Raw genomic sequence first — 17,126 nt, forward strand, 5'->3', positions numbered from 1 at the left:
TTATACCTGTTATTTTCCACACCTTCTCAACCCCTCCTCTCTGGCAACCATCAGTTTATTCTCTGTATTTATGAGTCTGTTTCTGTCTTGTTTTCTCATTTTTTTTAGAATCCACATTTAAGTGAAATTATATAATATTTGTCTTTGTTTTTCCAACTTATTTCACTTAGTATAAAAACTTGTAGATTCTTCAATGTTGCAAATGAACAGATTCACTTTTATTGCTGAGTAATATTCCATGATATGTGTATCACATCTTTTCCCAAATGAATACATATGTGAGATGAGATTTTCTTCATATGCATCAACCATAGCAACATATCACAACGGATTAAACAAAGAAGCAACTGTAAGAACCAGCACACTTCTACTAAGCCATTTATTAAATAGGTTTGTAAAAATATACAAATTCCACTCCCCTCACTAAATATTTTTGGGAAAATAATATTTTTATTTAAAATATGTTATGTATGTTAACACATAATAGATTTATTATGGTTAGCTTAATAAATTATTTAAATATTTAAGAGACTTCTTAGTTTTAATTTTGAGTGTGGCAAATACTGATAGGCGTACCTTACATATATTTTTGAGGTCCTTAAAATATCAATATCTTTTAAGAATATAAAGGGTCCTGTGAGAACTGTTTTATGGGAAGAATATTTCGGAGAGAACAATTAAAGGCCCTGAAATAGAAATAGTCTTAGCGCATTTCAAGTCTAAGGTAAAGTCCAAAATGTCTAGAGCATAAGAAAAAAAGAGAAAAGAAAAATGAATTGGGGCGTAGGTCTTCAGCCAGTGTCAGATACTTTAGTCTTATAGATCTAAAGTAAGGAATAAATAAGGGAACTGGCACTACTAGGTATTATTTAGGAAATAAAAGTTTAATGAGTTTAATAATTGTTTAATAAGATCACAGAAACTTTAAGCTTAAACATAGTCAAATTTTATGAATGAGAGATGAAACTACATTCACGTATACCATTGATGGGAGTGATTATGAGAATATTTTGGAGACAATTAGGCAATAACTACAAAGTCTTAAAATGTACACATACTTTTTCCAGAAATTCCACTTTTAGAATTTTTCTAAAGCTATTTTACATTAGTGCACAAAATTTGCTCACTGTACCATTGTTTGTCATAACAGTGAAATAAGAAAAACAAACAAAAATATTAAAACCATTGAATACTATTTAGCAAAAATATGTTTAGATACACTCATACAATGGGGTATTCTGTAACCATATAAAACATGAGGCAAAGTTATATGTATTAATAAACAAATAATATAATATAATAAAATAAATAATATAAATATTTTTAAAATATATAGGACAAGAGATACAGAAACTCAGAAAGAGAGATGGAAATGAAATTCTGTTGTGTGTATGAAAGTGTCTGAAATATCTGATGTATAAAATCTAAGCAATAATTACTTCTAGAGAGTGGGATTGGAAAGTCAGTTGGGTGAGGGTTTATTTTAACCTTATATTCTGACATGCTGTTAAAGATTTCAGTATTTTATACCATTCATGTGCAACATTTTTTATAATGCAAATGAATTAATGCACAAATATAATAAAGTCTATTATTGGTCATTCTAAAACTATATTTTCATGTCAAATGCCAAGGGAAATGGAAGCAATTGTAGAACGTGTTTAAAATTACACATCTATATGAGCATAGGGACTATGAAAGTAAAAGATAGTCCCATGCTCCTAAGAAATGCTAAAATAAGATGGTAATAAAGTAGAGGGCTATTATGGATTAACCAAGACCCAGACAAAGCCAGTACTTAGGACCTAGGAAAGCAGAGGTACCAAACAAAGACAAGAAAATCTTTGTTCAGCTTTTTGGCATCTCAATCCACATTGAAATCCTGATGACTTATTGCTTTGACCTAAAGAAAATAATTGAAAGAAACAATCAAACTGAAGAACCATCTGAAGACTAGCTGAACAGAACTCCTGTAGCTAAGGTTCTAAAGAAGAGGCCACATCGAGAAGGGTAGGAGGGACAAAGACATGAAATGTACTGGTCCCACACCCAGGTGTGGCAGTTAAAAAGTGGGATGGATATCTTGGCAGCAGAGGTCCCACACAGGGGCTCTCCAGCCCAGAGTTCTAACACCAGGAAGAGGAGTCCTCACAAAATTTGGCTGCAAAACTCAGCAGGAATTCCAATCATTGGGATGAAAAAGAAGCCAGCTGGAAACCCAGAAATCCCCTTAAAGGGCCTGTGCGCAGATTCACTCACTGGAAGGCACTCACCTGGGGCTTTGGTGGAGGGATAGTAGCTTGGGAAGTGCCTCAGACACATAGGGAAAGAGTTGTGTGGCTTCGGAGTGAGAGCTGGAGGGGAAGCCACCATTGTCTCTATGTTCAGCCCTCCTCCTGTGTGCCTCCAGGTAGATGTCATCTTGCCTGTATTGAGCTCTCCTCCAACAAGGCCAAATCTGGATCTGCATTGGTTTGGAAAAATCTGCATACTCTATCCCTGTGACTCCCAGAGACCCTGCCCCACCCAACTTGCAAATTGCTGGTGGCAATTTTGTGGCCGAGCAACCAGCCCTACCATGCACTCTCCTCAGGGAGTTCCTTCAACGGCAATGAACAGGCTTCAGGTTGCACACCTCAAGAGACACTTTCACTGGAGGGCAATCCCTGGCCCGAGCTGCAGTATTTCTCGAACAAATCTCGGAGATCTACAGGCCTGAGGTAAGCAGAGGCTGTGTTAGGTGTGGTCTGAGACTTTCGCAAGTGGCCACAATCTCAGCATTGGCAATGAATCTGAATGTACACTAACCAGAGGAACAAAACTTGCCTCGCCTGGTGATTCACTGGAATCCCACCTCAACTAACTTATATACTATCCAAGGATAGTTCAGCTGCTGAGTCTTAAAAGCAGCCAGCAGAAAGAGTCAGTCCTTAGAGTGACCTGGGCCTTTTGCTGAACAGTCCTAGGCCTGGTACTGGTGGCAGCTGACCTCATTTTGCTATATGTCCTCTTCCATGTGTCCCCACGTCCAGCACAGGCAGAGACCAATTGCGAATAGCTTCGTAGCTCCTACCAGGAAGCCACAGTCTGGTCTTAGGCAGCAACTGACCTTGGCCTTTATAGGAACACTCCCAAGAGGCTCCATAATCAACAGACCTGGAGGCCAGTGTTAGACATCAACAGAGTATTACCTTATTAGTCCCACAAGCACCATATCCAAAGGATGGTCTAAATAGGCACACAAGCATGCTGGGATGCATCCCACTCCATGGAGTCGGCCCTCAAACAGCAGCTCATACACAGTGGGTGTGGCCAGTTTTCTCAGCCAATTAGCCTGAAAGTCAATTCCATTCACTGATGTGCCAATGGCAAATGAGGCTCAACTACAAAAGGAGGACACATATTGGCCACACAAGAAACACTCCTGGTGCACCTGGCACAGGTGATCAGGGAGACTGTATTATGGGGCCACATAGGACACCTACTACATGAGCCACTTGGCTTAGACTGGGAGGTGTAATAGATCTACCTAATACATAAAAATAAACACAGAGAGGTAATTAAAATGAGAAAATAATGAAACATGTCTCAAATGAAAGAACAGAAGAAAACTAATTAAGTATAAAAGAGTCAATCAACTTACCAGATGTAGAGTTTAAAACAATGATTATAAGGATGCTCAATGAACTTAGAAATTTGTAAGTCATTGAAGAAAAAAACTGAAGGAGATACAAATAAATGGAAGCATATATAGTACTCATAGATAGGTAGATTTAAAATTTTTTAGAATATTCATAATACCCAAAGCAGTCTAGAGATTCAATGCAATCCCTATCAAAATACCAATGTTATTTTTCATAGAACTAGAACAAATAATTCTAAAATTTATATGGAACCACGAAAGACCCCAAATAGCCATGGCAATCTTGAGAAAGAACGAAGTAGGAAATATTGCACTACCTGATACCATACTCTACTACAAGGCTATAGTAATCAAAAGACCATGGTACTGGCATAAAAAGACACAAAGAACAATGGAACAGAACAAAGAGCCCAGAAATGAATTCACACCTATATGGCCATTTAATTGATGACAATACAAGGGGGTAAAGACAATCTATTCAATAAACGGTGTTGGGAAAACTGGACAGGCACATTGAAAAAGATGAAACTGAACCACCTTCTTATAACATACACAAAATAAAGTCAAAATTGCTTAAAGAGTTAAATGCGAGAGCCAAAACCATAAAACTCCTAGAAGAAAAAATAAGTAGTAAACTCTCTGACATTGCTCTTAGCAATTTTTTTCCTGATATATCTTCTCAGGTAAGGAACACAAAAGAAAAAATAAGAAAAAGGAGTACATCCAACTAAAAAAAAAAAAACTTTGTACAGCAAAGGAAACCATTAATAAGACAAAAAGATAACCTACTGAATGGAGAAGATATTTGCCAATGATACATCAGATAAGAGGTCAGTACCCAAAATTTATAAAAAAAATTCATACAATTTAAAATAAAAAAGAAAACCAACCAATTCAATTTTTAAAAAAATGAATAGAAGATTTGAATAGGCATTTCTCCAAAGAGGGCGTACAGATGGCCAATAGATAAATAAAAAGATGCTCAATGTCACTAACCATGAGAGAAATGCAAATTAAAACCACAATGAGATACCACCTCACACCTGTCAGACTGATTATCATAAACTAATCAAAAAACAACAAATGTTGGTAAGAATGTGGAGAAAAGCGAACACTCATGCACTGTTGGAGGGACTGCAGATTGGTACAGCCACTATGGAAAACAGTTTGGCAGTTCCTCAAAAAAAAATTAAAAATAAAACTACCTCATGACCCAGCAATTCCACTTCTGGATATTTATCTGAAAAACAAAACAAAACAAAATTTGAAAAGATATTAACAACACCATATTCACTGTGGCACTATTTACAATAGCCAAGATATGGAAGCAACCTAAGTGCCCATCAATAGATGATTAAATAAAGAAGAGGCAGTACATAAAACCAATGAAATAGTACATGGCCAAAAAATGAAATTTTACCATTTGTAATGACATAAATGGACCTAGAGTGAAATAAATGGGACAGAGAAGACAAATACCATATGATTTCACTTATATGTAGAATCTAAGAAACAAAGTAAACTAACAAACAAAACAGAAACAGATGCATAGATATAGAGAATGAACTGGTGATTGACAGATGGGTGGGAGGTTGGGAAGCTGAGTGAAAAAGGGGAAGGAACTAAGAAGTACAGATTGATAGTTGCAAAATAGTTATAGGGATGTGAAGTGCAGCATAGGGGATATAGTAAATAATATTGTAATAACTATGTATAGTGCCAGGTGGGTACTAAATTAAGTGGGGGGATCAGTTCGTGAATTATATAAATGTCTAACTGCTATGCTGTACACCTGAAACTAATATAAAATAATTTTGAAATTCTCTTGAAAAATAAACATTAAAAAGAATAGTAATAAGATTGGCGTGAGGAGAGAAAGAACTTTCAAATCCATTCCTTTATTGTCTCATTGAAAACGCAAACCACTTACTAAAAGATATTTGTATTTAAAGTGTGTCCATTGAGAAAAGCAAGGTAGGTACAACCAATTTGAAGAATAAATTTTCACTGTATGTGGTAATTCTTTACAAGTTATAAGAGAACATTTTCATTGTAATATTAAAAAAATAACTACATTATGATACATCTATATAACAGAATTTCATGTAGTAAATAAAAATTACATTAGAAAATAATATTTAATGATATAGAAAATTATTCTCAGCTAATTGTTATGTGGAAAAGGATAGAAAATTACAAATATAATATTGTATTATTTTTGTGAAAATCAAAGTATCTATAAATTTGGGTGTGTGCACACTTATACCCTAAGGAGAAACACCAAAAGATAATTATCTCTGGACTAGAATATCTATTTTCATCTTTCAATTGTAAGTATTCCCCAAGTGTGCTAAAATTCTTATTTTCTTCTTTTTCCCTGAATTTTCCAATGCTAAAATGAACTATTTTTATGAAAAATGAAATAAGAAAATAGTTCGAAGCATCCATGTATAAAATGATGAAAACAGAACTTTCTCCTCTACTTATAGAAAATTGTCATTATATTTTATCATATCCTATGCTCCCAGATTACTTCACTCATGTAGTTGCACAGTCATATATCATTATGTACAGAGTACAGGTAAAAGTGTAAAACCATTCATTTACCCAAAACGGAAAACAATATCAGCGTTTGTTTAGATGGAGTACTAGAAACACATTAGATTTAGCTCTTCACATGAAAATAAAAGAACTGCAACAGAACTTGAGAAATTTGTTTAATAGTATCCATCAATTAGATGATCTCTGAAATTAATTAAAAATCTGTGATTCTATGACTCTACAAATAATAACTTATAAGGGCTATAAGATATTAAGCATTTCGATGAATCAATCCCTTTTTTTTATGCCAAGCTCTATATCAATAGCATCATATACATGATATCCTATGATGCTCATAAGTTTTCCTACAGACATCATCATACTCAATTTAAAGGTACTAAAGATACTAAAGTTATCAAGATTACATAATTTTTTTTTTCATTTTCACTCTTGGTAGATTGCTATGTAAATTTTAAAATTTATACCTATCTTTCCACAAAACTATGTCCTATTACTTTACTATTTCAGGACTGACTTTTCAGAATTCTAGAGCTACACTGAGATAAGCAAAATCTGCCATCAGAATGGTTATAGAAAAAGAAACAGTCAAGTTGTAGTGACCTGGGGCCTTTGAGAAGTCCAGGGTTGTACCCAGAATGAGGTCAAATAAAGGTGCTAATCATCCCTGGTAGTCTCAGGTATCAGAGGACCCTAGTTCGTGGGCAGAAAGGTCAAGTCAGTCATCTTAACTTGGATATTGATGAAACCTCCAACATCCATTACACAAATGACCCAAATCATCATGTGCCAGGTGGAAAGCTCATTTATCACCCAGAAATGTATCAAAGTGTGTATGTGGGTGTGTGCATTCATCTGAGTATGTGATGTACAAAGAATGAAACAATGACTTAGTTAATTTTTTGCTATTTAAAAACTATTGCCTAGTTAATATTTCAACTTTTTCTTAACTGATAACATTGTCTTTAAAATTTTAAACATTATATTATCTACCTTGTGTCAGTTCCATCCTGTTCACCCACCTCCTGATGGCTGAAGATGTTCATGATTTTGTTTTTCCATTAACTAACTTGTTAGGTGACATTTAACAAATTATTTAGACTTTCTGAGTCTTCATTTCTACTTCCAAAAATGTGATAATAATACTTATGCAGATTTTAAAGCATAACACTTAAAGTCAGTAAAAAGAAGCTATTGCCCTATTAAGAAAAATTCTAAGAGCAAATAGCTGGAATTTTTCAAACAAAATCTCAGATTATATAATTTGACACACTTGAAGTTATGCTTAGAATTACTTTCACTATTCTCTTACAATGAGTCACTTAATTATATATGATTGGTTTATTTGTCTTTTTATCCTGATTTTTTTCTAAGTTTATTTCCTCTACTATAAAATTTAGGTCTTTCTATAATCTTCCTAAAATAATAATGATAATATGTTATGAATCACCCTACCATTCTATGGGTTACTTTCAAGAAGACTATCATTTTTTTTAATCCTTCTCTAACAAAATGAGGCATTTACTCTAATATTAATTTTGGGGGCAAATTTATTCATGATCATAAAGATTAAATATCTTTTCACAGGTTTCATAACTAAAAATGATATATTTCAATTATTTTAAAAGGGAAAATTCTTATAATTCTAAATTCAAATTCTAAAATACCTGATTCTTAGAAACATGAGGAAATGAGAATTTTGAAGGAAAATTCTGTAAGTACATCTGATACAATCACAAAATAGAATAGACAAAGAATTGAGTAGATCTCTCATTTGCCAGAAGTATGCATCAGAAACTGTGACAAGAAAAGATATATCAAACTAGGCCTTTGGGATATTACAGCATTGCGTAACTTTTAGTTTTGAAAAAAATATATATTGCTAGCATGCAATGACAGAGTGAAAAATTATTGCTTTGTGATATTTTTAGCATACATTTTTTTTCATGTTCTTTTATGTTTTTTGGCATTAAGCTATAGAATACTGTCCCTAAGTAAGATTTTGGATGAATTCCTAAGTTAAATCCACAAAACAAGAAACAGACAGGACATCGATGATTGGTTCCAGACATGACTAGTATAAAATATGTCCCCTTAACATAAGAAGTGAACTGAAAATGTTGATATTTATCATTTGTATCAGAGTGTAAATGAAGCATTTTTCATATTTTAGAAACTAATGTAAGTTACTCTCCTGGCCAAAAGTTAAGTTAGTCCAAGTATATCAATATAGATTTAGAGTGATGGGCAAAAGGATTATATTCCTCTGAGTCTGCTCATTTGCATTTTCCTGAAATTATTTATTGTTTATGATTTATGAGACCTTCAGATGAACATGATAGTTGGCTGAGAGAATTGAACTTAAGTAAAGAGCTTTGCAAGAGAGATGTTCTCACTGTAGATGCTTCACTTACAGCAGGACTGAATTCTCCGTTGACAGCGATGGCATTCGCGCAAGTTAAACACATCCCTCTGCCATTCCATAGGGAACGCACTGGGCTGTCCTTGCTCACCACGTCCACCTGCACTTCGTTAGAGAGCAGAGCTTTCACATGCCACACCACCAGATCCCTACAATGACATAACTCCATTCAGAGACCGGCGTGACTGGGCTGGGTTTCCCCCACCCCGCCCCCCGCAACCCTCCCTTCAGCTCTTGTATCACTAAGAATCTGGCAGCCAGTTCCGTCCTGACAGAGTTTACAGCATATATTGGTGGATTCTTGTCCACAGTGCATCTGCTTTAAGAATTAACGAAAGCAGAGTCAAGACAGTAAGGTAAGCGCTGTTTTAACTATAGCACTGGGGATGCTGACTGTTTGGGACAGAGTTTATTGTAACAGGAACAGAGAAAATTCCAGAGCAACTTTGCCAATTGCTATTCAACTTTCACAGTTTGCTTAGTATGTTCTCCATGATTTATGGATTTGAGATCAATTTTATACAACGTATGCTGTATTGCTTGGCAAAAGAAGTTATAAAAAGTTTCAGGTTTGGAATGAGAAAATATTTAAACTAGACAGTGAAAATGTATGGCAATTAAAATATTTGTTACTTTATGCTAATTAGTTATATATGTTAGCATTGTTAGAACCTAATTTTACTGCAAAAAAGACCATTTCAATCAGTATTCAAAATGTTTTGCCATACATATATTATAGTTTGTTATAATTTGTCATAAACATTTTATGTTGTTATAAAATGTGAGTTAAAAGACTTAGACCTTTTTATTTCTATTTTGTTAATTTAAAAGATGTTTTTCGGATGTAAGCTGTAATGAACGTGTTTTGAAGAAATTCTAGGAAACATGATTTACTTTTTCAAAAGAGTATTTCCTTCATAACCACAGGTATTTGAAAAAACTGGGGGAAAAGTAAATAAAGTGCATGTATGCTTCACAGTGGAGTCATTATATGCCTACAAACTCTCTTTGAATTCGAGCCCTTGTTTTTATTCTGCCAAAAAATATGGAAGCATTTTTGCATTACTAGTCAGTACTCACATTATAGTTACCAACCTCTATTTTACTGTATACTGAATTAAAGTAAAGCAGAAGCTTATTAATGAAACAAGACAAATCTTTACAACATTAACATACTATAACTTAAAAAGAATTCGTACTGTGTAATTATTCTCATGGCCAAGTCCTGTCGACTCCATTAAATGACTTCATCATTATCTTAGGAAATAACTTACTAAGTATCTGGTTATGTGTTACATTACTTAGCTATCAGAATGTTTCTAACACCCTTTTTAGTGTTTTATCTGCTAAAATAAATTGCCTCATAATTTCAAGTTAAGCAAAGAATAAATGTTTTAAACTTCTCAATACTAAATGTCCTACTTACCCCAAACTACCTAGATCCAAAAGTTTGCACCACACTTCTCACTATATCATGGTGTCTATTGGTATGTGGATCCTGCTTCACATTAAGAACATTACCAACCTCTCTTCATCCACAACTCTTCATCCTGCAAAAGTCCAACTCCTATGTCATATTTCCCTTGACCTAAGTTACTAAACCTGTACTTCCCCAAGGAATTAAAACATACTTTATTGATCTCACCTTAAAAACATGTTCACAAGAGAACCTCACTATTACAAATAGTTTTCAATTTGTATTCTCAATTGTATTCTTTCCTACATGGCTCTTAATGCCTCTGTTAAATACAGACTTTCCTCAATTCTCAGCTCACTCCCACTTCCATTCTGTAAGAATAACAAAATCAAATAAGTGAAGCATGCCTTCTTCAATTTGTTAGTTTTTAATAGAAAGAAAAACTAATTCAAAACTTAGAAAATAATATCTCTATCAGTTGAATCTCTTCCTAGGTTTAAACATTTTTAGAATTTGTGATATTTCTCTGATTAATAAACTTTAGTTTACCTAAAACTTATATGCTAAATATTAATTTCAGCACATAGTTTTGTAATGTGCCTAAAAGTATGGAATATTAAACAAAAGTTGAAATAATATGCACACACACCCACACCAAGAATTCTCTTCCCCTTCTTCAGAACCAACAATAACCAGACATTTTTAAAGGAATTTACTCCCCCCTTCCACTCACCTTCTCCCCCTACACACACACACACACACACACACACACACACACACACACACACACACACCCCTTTCCTCCAGGCAAAACCACAGATTACCCATGTTCTCAGTAAGGGTCTTCTTAATGAGACATTTTAATGATGTTGAATGGTAGGGTAGAGAGTACAATTTAAAATTATCTTCTCATTTTCGTTTTTTTTTTTTTTCCTGGTTTTTGAAGAGTGTTCTGAAGCAGCGTTCTAAAGTGGTGGTCAGTAGGCACCACACATAAACCTCTTACAGGAAGTTATTTAAGTAACCTGTAGAGAATGACTGGAACAGTTAGTCCTTGCTCGCCCAGAAGGGGGCGCATGTGTATGAAATCTAACCCGATCCGTCCTTATTCTCATACTTAAATAAGAACTAAAAATACATCATAAGATGCACTAAAAAAGCATTATTAAATAATAAAATACACTTTTTGTAATGAATTTAACATTGGAAATCGAATATCCTTTTCCTGAAATTATTTTATAATTACATGTTTTCCCTCTATTTAGAATTCAAAACAATTGCCAAAAAAAATGAATCTAGGCGCTTTTAGTCTTCTCTTGGCACTAATCAGTGGTGCCAGCAGCCAATACTACTATGATTACGATTTCCCCCTATCGATGTATGAGCAATCGTCACCAAACTGTGCACCAGAATGTAACTGCCCTGCAAGCTTTCCTACGGCCATGTACTGCGATGATCTGAAATTGAAAAGTGTGCCAATGGTGCCTCCTGGAATCAAGTACCTTTACCTTAGGAATAACCAGATCGACCATATTGATGAAAAGGCCTTCGAAAACGTAACTGATCTGCAGTGGCTCATTCTAGATCATAACCTTCTAGAAAATTCCAAAATAAAAGGAAAAATTTTCTCTAAACTGAAACAACTGAAGAAGCTGCATATAAATTACAACAACCTGACAGAATCTGTGGGCCCACTTCCCAAATCTCTGCAGGACCTGCAGCTTACTAATAACAAGATCACGAAGCTCGGCTCCTTTGAGGGACTGGTAAACCTGACCTTCATCCATCTTCAACACAATCAACTGAAAGATGATGGCATTTCAGGTGCTTTTAAAGGCCTTAAGTCACTTGAGTACCTTGACTTGAGCTTCAATCAGATGACCAAACTGCCTTCTGGTCTCCCAGGATCTCTTCTAACTCTCTACTTAGACAACAACAAGATCAGCAATATCCCGGATGAGTACTTCAAGCGTTTTAAGGGACTGCAGTATCTGCGCTTATCTCATAATGAACTGACCGATAGTGGAATACCTGGAAATTCTTTTAATGTTTCATCCCTGCTTGAGCTGGATCTCTCCTATAATAAGCTTAAAAATATACCAACTGTCCATGAAAACCTTGAAAACTATTACCTGGAGGTCAATGAACTTGAAAGTAAGTATAAGGCTGTGCTTGTGTTTAATTGATGTATCCTCAAGTTTTTAAATGCCTAAACTGTGCAACACAAATACTGTTTCTGACTCCATTTAAAAAAATGAGTTGAAATGTCAACAAAATATCAACCTAATTGAACTACATAAGAGTTCTAGCTCAGTTATTTATCCAATATCTGGCCTTTCTTTAGAGTGTCCAGATTTAAAAATAATAATTTAAACACTGATTTGTTTAAATTTAATATTTTGGGCTAATTCTGCTGTGCTATGGCTTGATAATTCTTATTATTCGCCTCCTTCATGACTTAGATTTATGTCCTACATTTATTTCTTGGCATGATCTAGCTGAGGGAGGGACAAACAAAACCAGAAGAGGCATAGCCAGCAGAGGCTTTCAAGCTTTTCTCCTATTTATTCCCAGAGCAGCCTGTACATTCTCATTGTCACCCCTACAGCTTTACTTGGGACTCAACATATTATTCCGCTATGACCACTGCCCATCTCTGTTATCCCTGCGTTTGCAGTTTCACAGTGTTTTCATGAAGACTGTGAGGAAGATTAAGGAGGGAAGGAATATGATAAGGATTTGGAACATTTTTTAAATAGTATTTACTGAGCTCTTTTTTCTTATATATAACCCTTTACCCCCATTTTATTTCTCAACAGTTTTTCCTTCCTTTTGCTTGCTGCCATAGTTTATTTTTCATTTATCTTATAGGTGGAAGCTTGACCTGATTCACTTGGACTATTTACATACTCTTCCCATCTTCTGAGATGTTTTTCAATTTAAGCAATACAGATTCAGATGGCAAATTGACATTTACCAATCCCCACCTTACTCTTTAACAGAGCATGGCTGAAGATAAACCTGTGATTCTTGAATAAACTTTCTAAATAAAAAATCATGTGGGAAAAACTGATCACACATACAACAATTATATCTGTAAAATAATCTATTAAAACCAAGCATCTTTATGTAAGTTAGTTCTCTTGTCATGTGGGATAAGAATATTGACATTCTTATCTGAAAAATTACAGTGCACCTTGTTAATGTGATATTTTGTATTTCTGCAACAGCTTCCTGTAATTCTGAGTAAGGTTAGGGTGGTCTCATGTAGGCGACCGTGATTGCCAACTCCCAAATGCCACATGCTCTTTCTTGTATCTAAGAGAAAAACTTGCTTGTTATATAATACACAGTCAAGCTATCAGAGCTGAACTCCCACAGTTATTTCCAGTACAAAACTCACTATATGGCAGTATATTATCCAACACTATAAACATTTGTTGTTAGGAGAAAAGCTACACAGACTACCCAAAATGCTAATGGAATTTAAGATGTTCAAGGGCTGAAGAAATCCTGTTAGATATGGTGAGTGGAGATTTGCAGCAGGAGCAGGGATACCTCCTTCTCTGAGATAAGAAAGGGGAGAGATACAAATGCAGGAGAATTTGGAGACATAAATGCCAGTGAAAGGAGGGCCAGTGTGGGAGAGTGAAAAGGTTATCTATAGGAGATTCCAATAGCCACTTAGTGCCAAGTTGAGATTGAACCCACAGTGCCCAGCACATATGGTCTTTTGGAAATTAGTAGCTACCGTTCTTCCTTCTTTCTCCTGGATATTCAGGTATATACATTTCAGGTATTCTTGTCATCTGACTTTGCATGCACATCTTCCATTTAGTTAATTGTGCCGCATGAGAATTATGCAAGCCAATTGTCCACATTTTCTTAAATAAAAAAGAAAAACTCCCTAATATTTCTCTACCATTAAGAAGTCTATAGCTTATAGCACTAGCTTGATCACACACCTATCTAATTGGTGTAATTTGGAAAAGAGGACAAAATTAAAAGAACGCCAGTAATTATTTAGGACATATTATATACACTTCACTCTTCAAAGTGCTTTGCATAGCTTAATTAATTTAATCTTCATGCAACATAGTGTGAGAAATATGTTATACCTAACAATAAGGTCAGATAAGTAGGTGTCATAAAAAAAGATTCCTAGAGTTTGACTCATGAATTATTTAGGATAGCATCAGAGAGGTAAGGAGCACAGTGTGTTTGAGCTTCCCCTGAAGTCATTGTCAACTAGAATTTGAGAATACAAGAAAATAAGATAAAGGACCAGATAAGCTTAACATTAACTCTGCAAACTAGTAATAATCTTAGTTTCTATTAAAATAAATCAGTTGTTCTCTTGTGGCAACTTTTTGACCATGGAACAGGATGTGGGCTGCAATGGTGCACATTACATGACTTGGAGTTTTTGATCTGTCATGATGTGTGGTTGTTGGAAACTCTTTAGAGGTCATGTAGTTAACCCCTCTTTTTTTAAGATGCAGAAACCCAGGATGCTTATATCAGTGAAATTGTTCATACAACAGCACCAATCTTACATATCTTCAGTCTAGATTAAATAGTTCAAAAAAGTTCCTAGATAATATGATACATTGACACACTTATTGAATGTCTTTCTAAAATCAAGTCTTTCTAAATAAAAAAGTTACAATAAATAAATATTGTTCTTTGAAATTTTCTAATGAATATCCTGATCCTTCAGCTATTTTTTTATTAAATATTGCTGTATAATTTGATAGTCTAAAATATTTCTTTAGTAGTTTCAAATTCAAAGATTCATTAAATAAGTGACTTTTTTTTTTTAATGGAAGAAGTCCTATTAGATATTACTATGGATTTAAAGATTTTTTTAATGATTGTTTCAAGCCCATGTAATAAAAAACAAAACATGATTACAACTTTCCATTCTTTAATTTCCAGAGTTCGAAGTAAGAAGCTTCTGTAAGATCCTGGGGCCATTGTCCTACTCCAAGATCAAGCATTTGCGTTTGGATGGTAATCACATCACCCAGACTAGTCTGCCACCTGATATGTATGAATGTCTACGGGTAGCAAATGAAATCACCCTTACCTAATATCTGCTAATTTCAATTATATTGAGGTGTACTCTGGAGCAACAATCTATGATTATGTTTTTTTTGTGTGTCCATTTTTATAGTGTTCATTTTGTTGTTGTTGCTCTTTATTACTTCCATGGATTTTAAATTCTGAGAAAAAATGTTTTGTAAACATTTTACTACTTTTTTAAAAAGAGAAGATGAAAGGCAGGCCTGTTTCATCACAAGCACACACACACACACACACACACACACAGTTAATGCTTTATTCGTAAGTTTAGTGTTTTCTACATCTCTATGTCAAATGATGTGCAAAGCATTTTGGTGGTTGCATGGAAGTCAGCCGAGTTTTGTGATTCTTAAATCTTAGCTTAATGTACCCAAAAGCCTGGACTACATACATACGGAAATTTACTGTCTTGAACCAAATTATCTTAATGTGTTCAACTTTGATTAGCTGAAAAACAGGTGGTGAATTTTGAGAGCAATGATTTTGCAAAATACTAAACACAATTCATCAAGTCACATACATTTAAAGCAGAATTTTTAGTATTAAGAATTTATATATTTACCTAGAGAAACTTTTCTAGAATTATTTTTCACTTTAAGTCATGTGTATGTTTCTTTTTTTATTATTTGCATGTTATGTTTAACAAGCTAAGAGCAAAATAAAACATAGCAAATAGCATCATTGTGTTTGACTTCTTATGAAATTTATCTCTTTCATGGATAAAATACAACCATGTGCCCTATAATGACATTTTGGTCAATGACAGACCACATACATGAGGGTAGTCTCATAAGATTGTAATGGAGCTGAAAAATTTCAATCTCCTAGTGACATCACAGCAATCGTCACATTGTGGCACAATTCATTACTTATCTATTTGTGATGATGCTGTTGTAAAAAAAACTATTGCACTGCTAGTCGTATAAAAGTATAGCACACAATTATGTATAGTATATAATACGTGATAATGATAATGAATATGTTATTAGTTTATGTATTTACTACATTATACTTCTCATCATTATTTCAGAGTGCATTCTTTCTACTTACAGAAAATAAGTTTGCTGCACGTCATGTTACACCAGCAGCAGCCTCATACATCTCATGTTTATATTTCTGGATTTCATCATTTTTTCTTGTGCTTGATTTAATCTTGTATTATTTTATAAATTTGATACAGCCTAAGTGTACAGTGTTTATATGATCTACAGTCATATACGCTAATGTCCTAGGCTTTTATATTCACTCAGCACTTACTCACTGACTCACCCAGAGCAACTTCCCATCCTGTAAGCTCCATTCAAGTGCCCTGTAAAGTGTACCATTTTTTCTTTTATACTTTAATTTTACAGTATATTTTCTATGTTCAAGCATGCATTGTGCTGCAATTGCATAGCATATTCAGTACAGTAACATGATGTACAGGTTTGTAGTCTAGCATCAGTAGTTATGTCACACAACCTAGGTGTGCAGTGAGCCATACCGTGTAGGGTTGTATAAGTGTACTCCATGATTTTCACACAATGACAAAATCACCTAACAATGCATTTCTCAGGACACATCTCCATTAAGCAGTGTAGGACTGTAAGAAATTAGAATTAAAAAACAACAACAACAACAAAGACAACAGCAACTATAGCCTGCAATATTTTACTGATGTTAAATAGAATTTTCCACTAAATAAATTGTCTGCTTCCAGCATCAACTTGCAAGGAGTTTTTAAACACATCTTACAGATCGTACCTAAAAGCGTACAGATCCCAGTTCCAATTCATGGGTGAAGGGGTTCCCCACCATCAACAAACAATTCCCTGGACATCAAGTGAGTGTCTCAAGACCCACTCCTTGGGTTTTATTAATTTGCTAGAACAGCCCAAAGAACTCTGGAAATTCATTTACTCACTAGATTACCAATTTGTTATAAAAGAATATAACTCAGGAGCAGCCAGATGGAAAAAATGCATAAGGCAAGGTTTGCAGAAAGGGCATGGAGCTTCCAT

At 34.5% G+C, this 17,126-nt stretch overlaps 1 protein-coding gene across 1 annotated transcript; it reads left to right on the forward strand.

Moving 5' to 3' along the window:
• The first annotated feature begins 8,848 nt into the window (after positions 1–8,848).
• LUM (lumican) lies at positions 8,849–16,281 on the forward strand. Its single transcript, XM_016160516.2, has 3 exons — positions 8,849–8,980; positions 11,307–12,195; positions 14,980–16,281. Exons 2-3 carry the CDS (start codon positions 11,331–11,333, stop codon positions 15,132–15,134), a joined length of 1,020 nt encoding a protein of 339 aa, XP_016016002.1. The 5' UTR covers positions 8,849–8,980; positions 11,307–11,330; the 3' UTR covers positions 15,135–16,281.
• The last annotated feature ends 845 nt before the right edge of the window (positions 16,282–17,126 follow it).

This window comes from Rousettus aegyptiacus, unplaced genomic scaffold, assembly GCF_014176215.1.
Source record: "Rousettus aegyptiacus isolate mRouAeg1 unplaced genomic scaffold, mRouAeg1.p scaffold_m13_p_2, whole genome shotgun sequence".
NCBI classification, from domain to species: Eukaryota; Metazoa; Chordata; class Mammalia; order Chiroptera; family Pteropodidae; genus Rousettus; species Rousettus aegyptiacus.

Coding starts and splice junctions, on each gene's coding strand:
- LUM (XM_016160516.2), top strand. CDS start 11,331: ATGAATCTAGGCGCTTTTAGTCTTCTCTTGGCACTAATCAGTGGTGCC. Junction 12,196..14,979: donor GGAGGTCAATGAACTTGAAA/GTAAGTATAAGG, acceptor TTTAATTTCCAG/AGTTCGAAGTAAGAAGCTTC.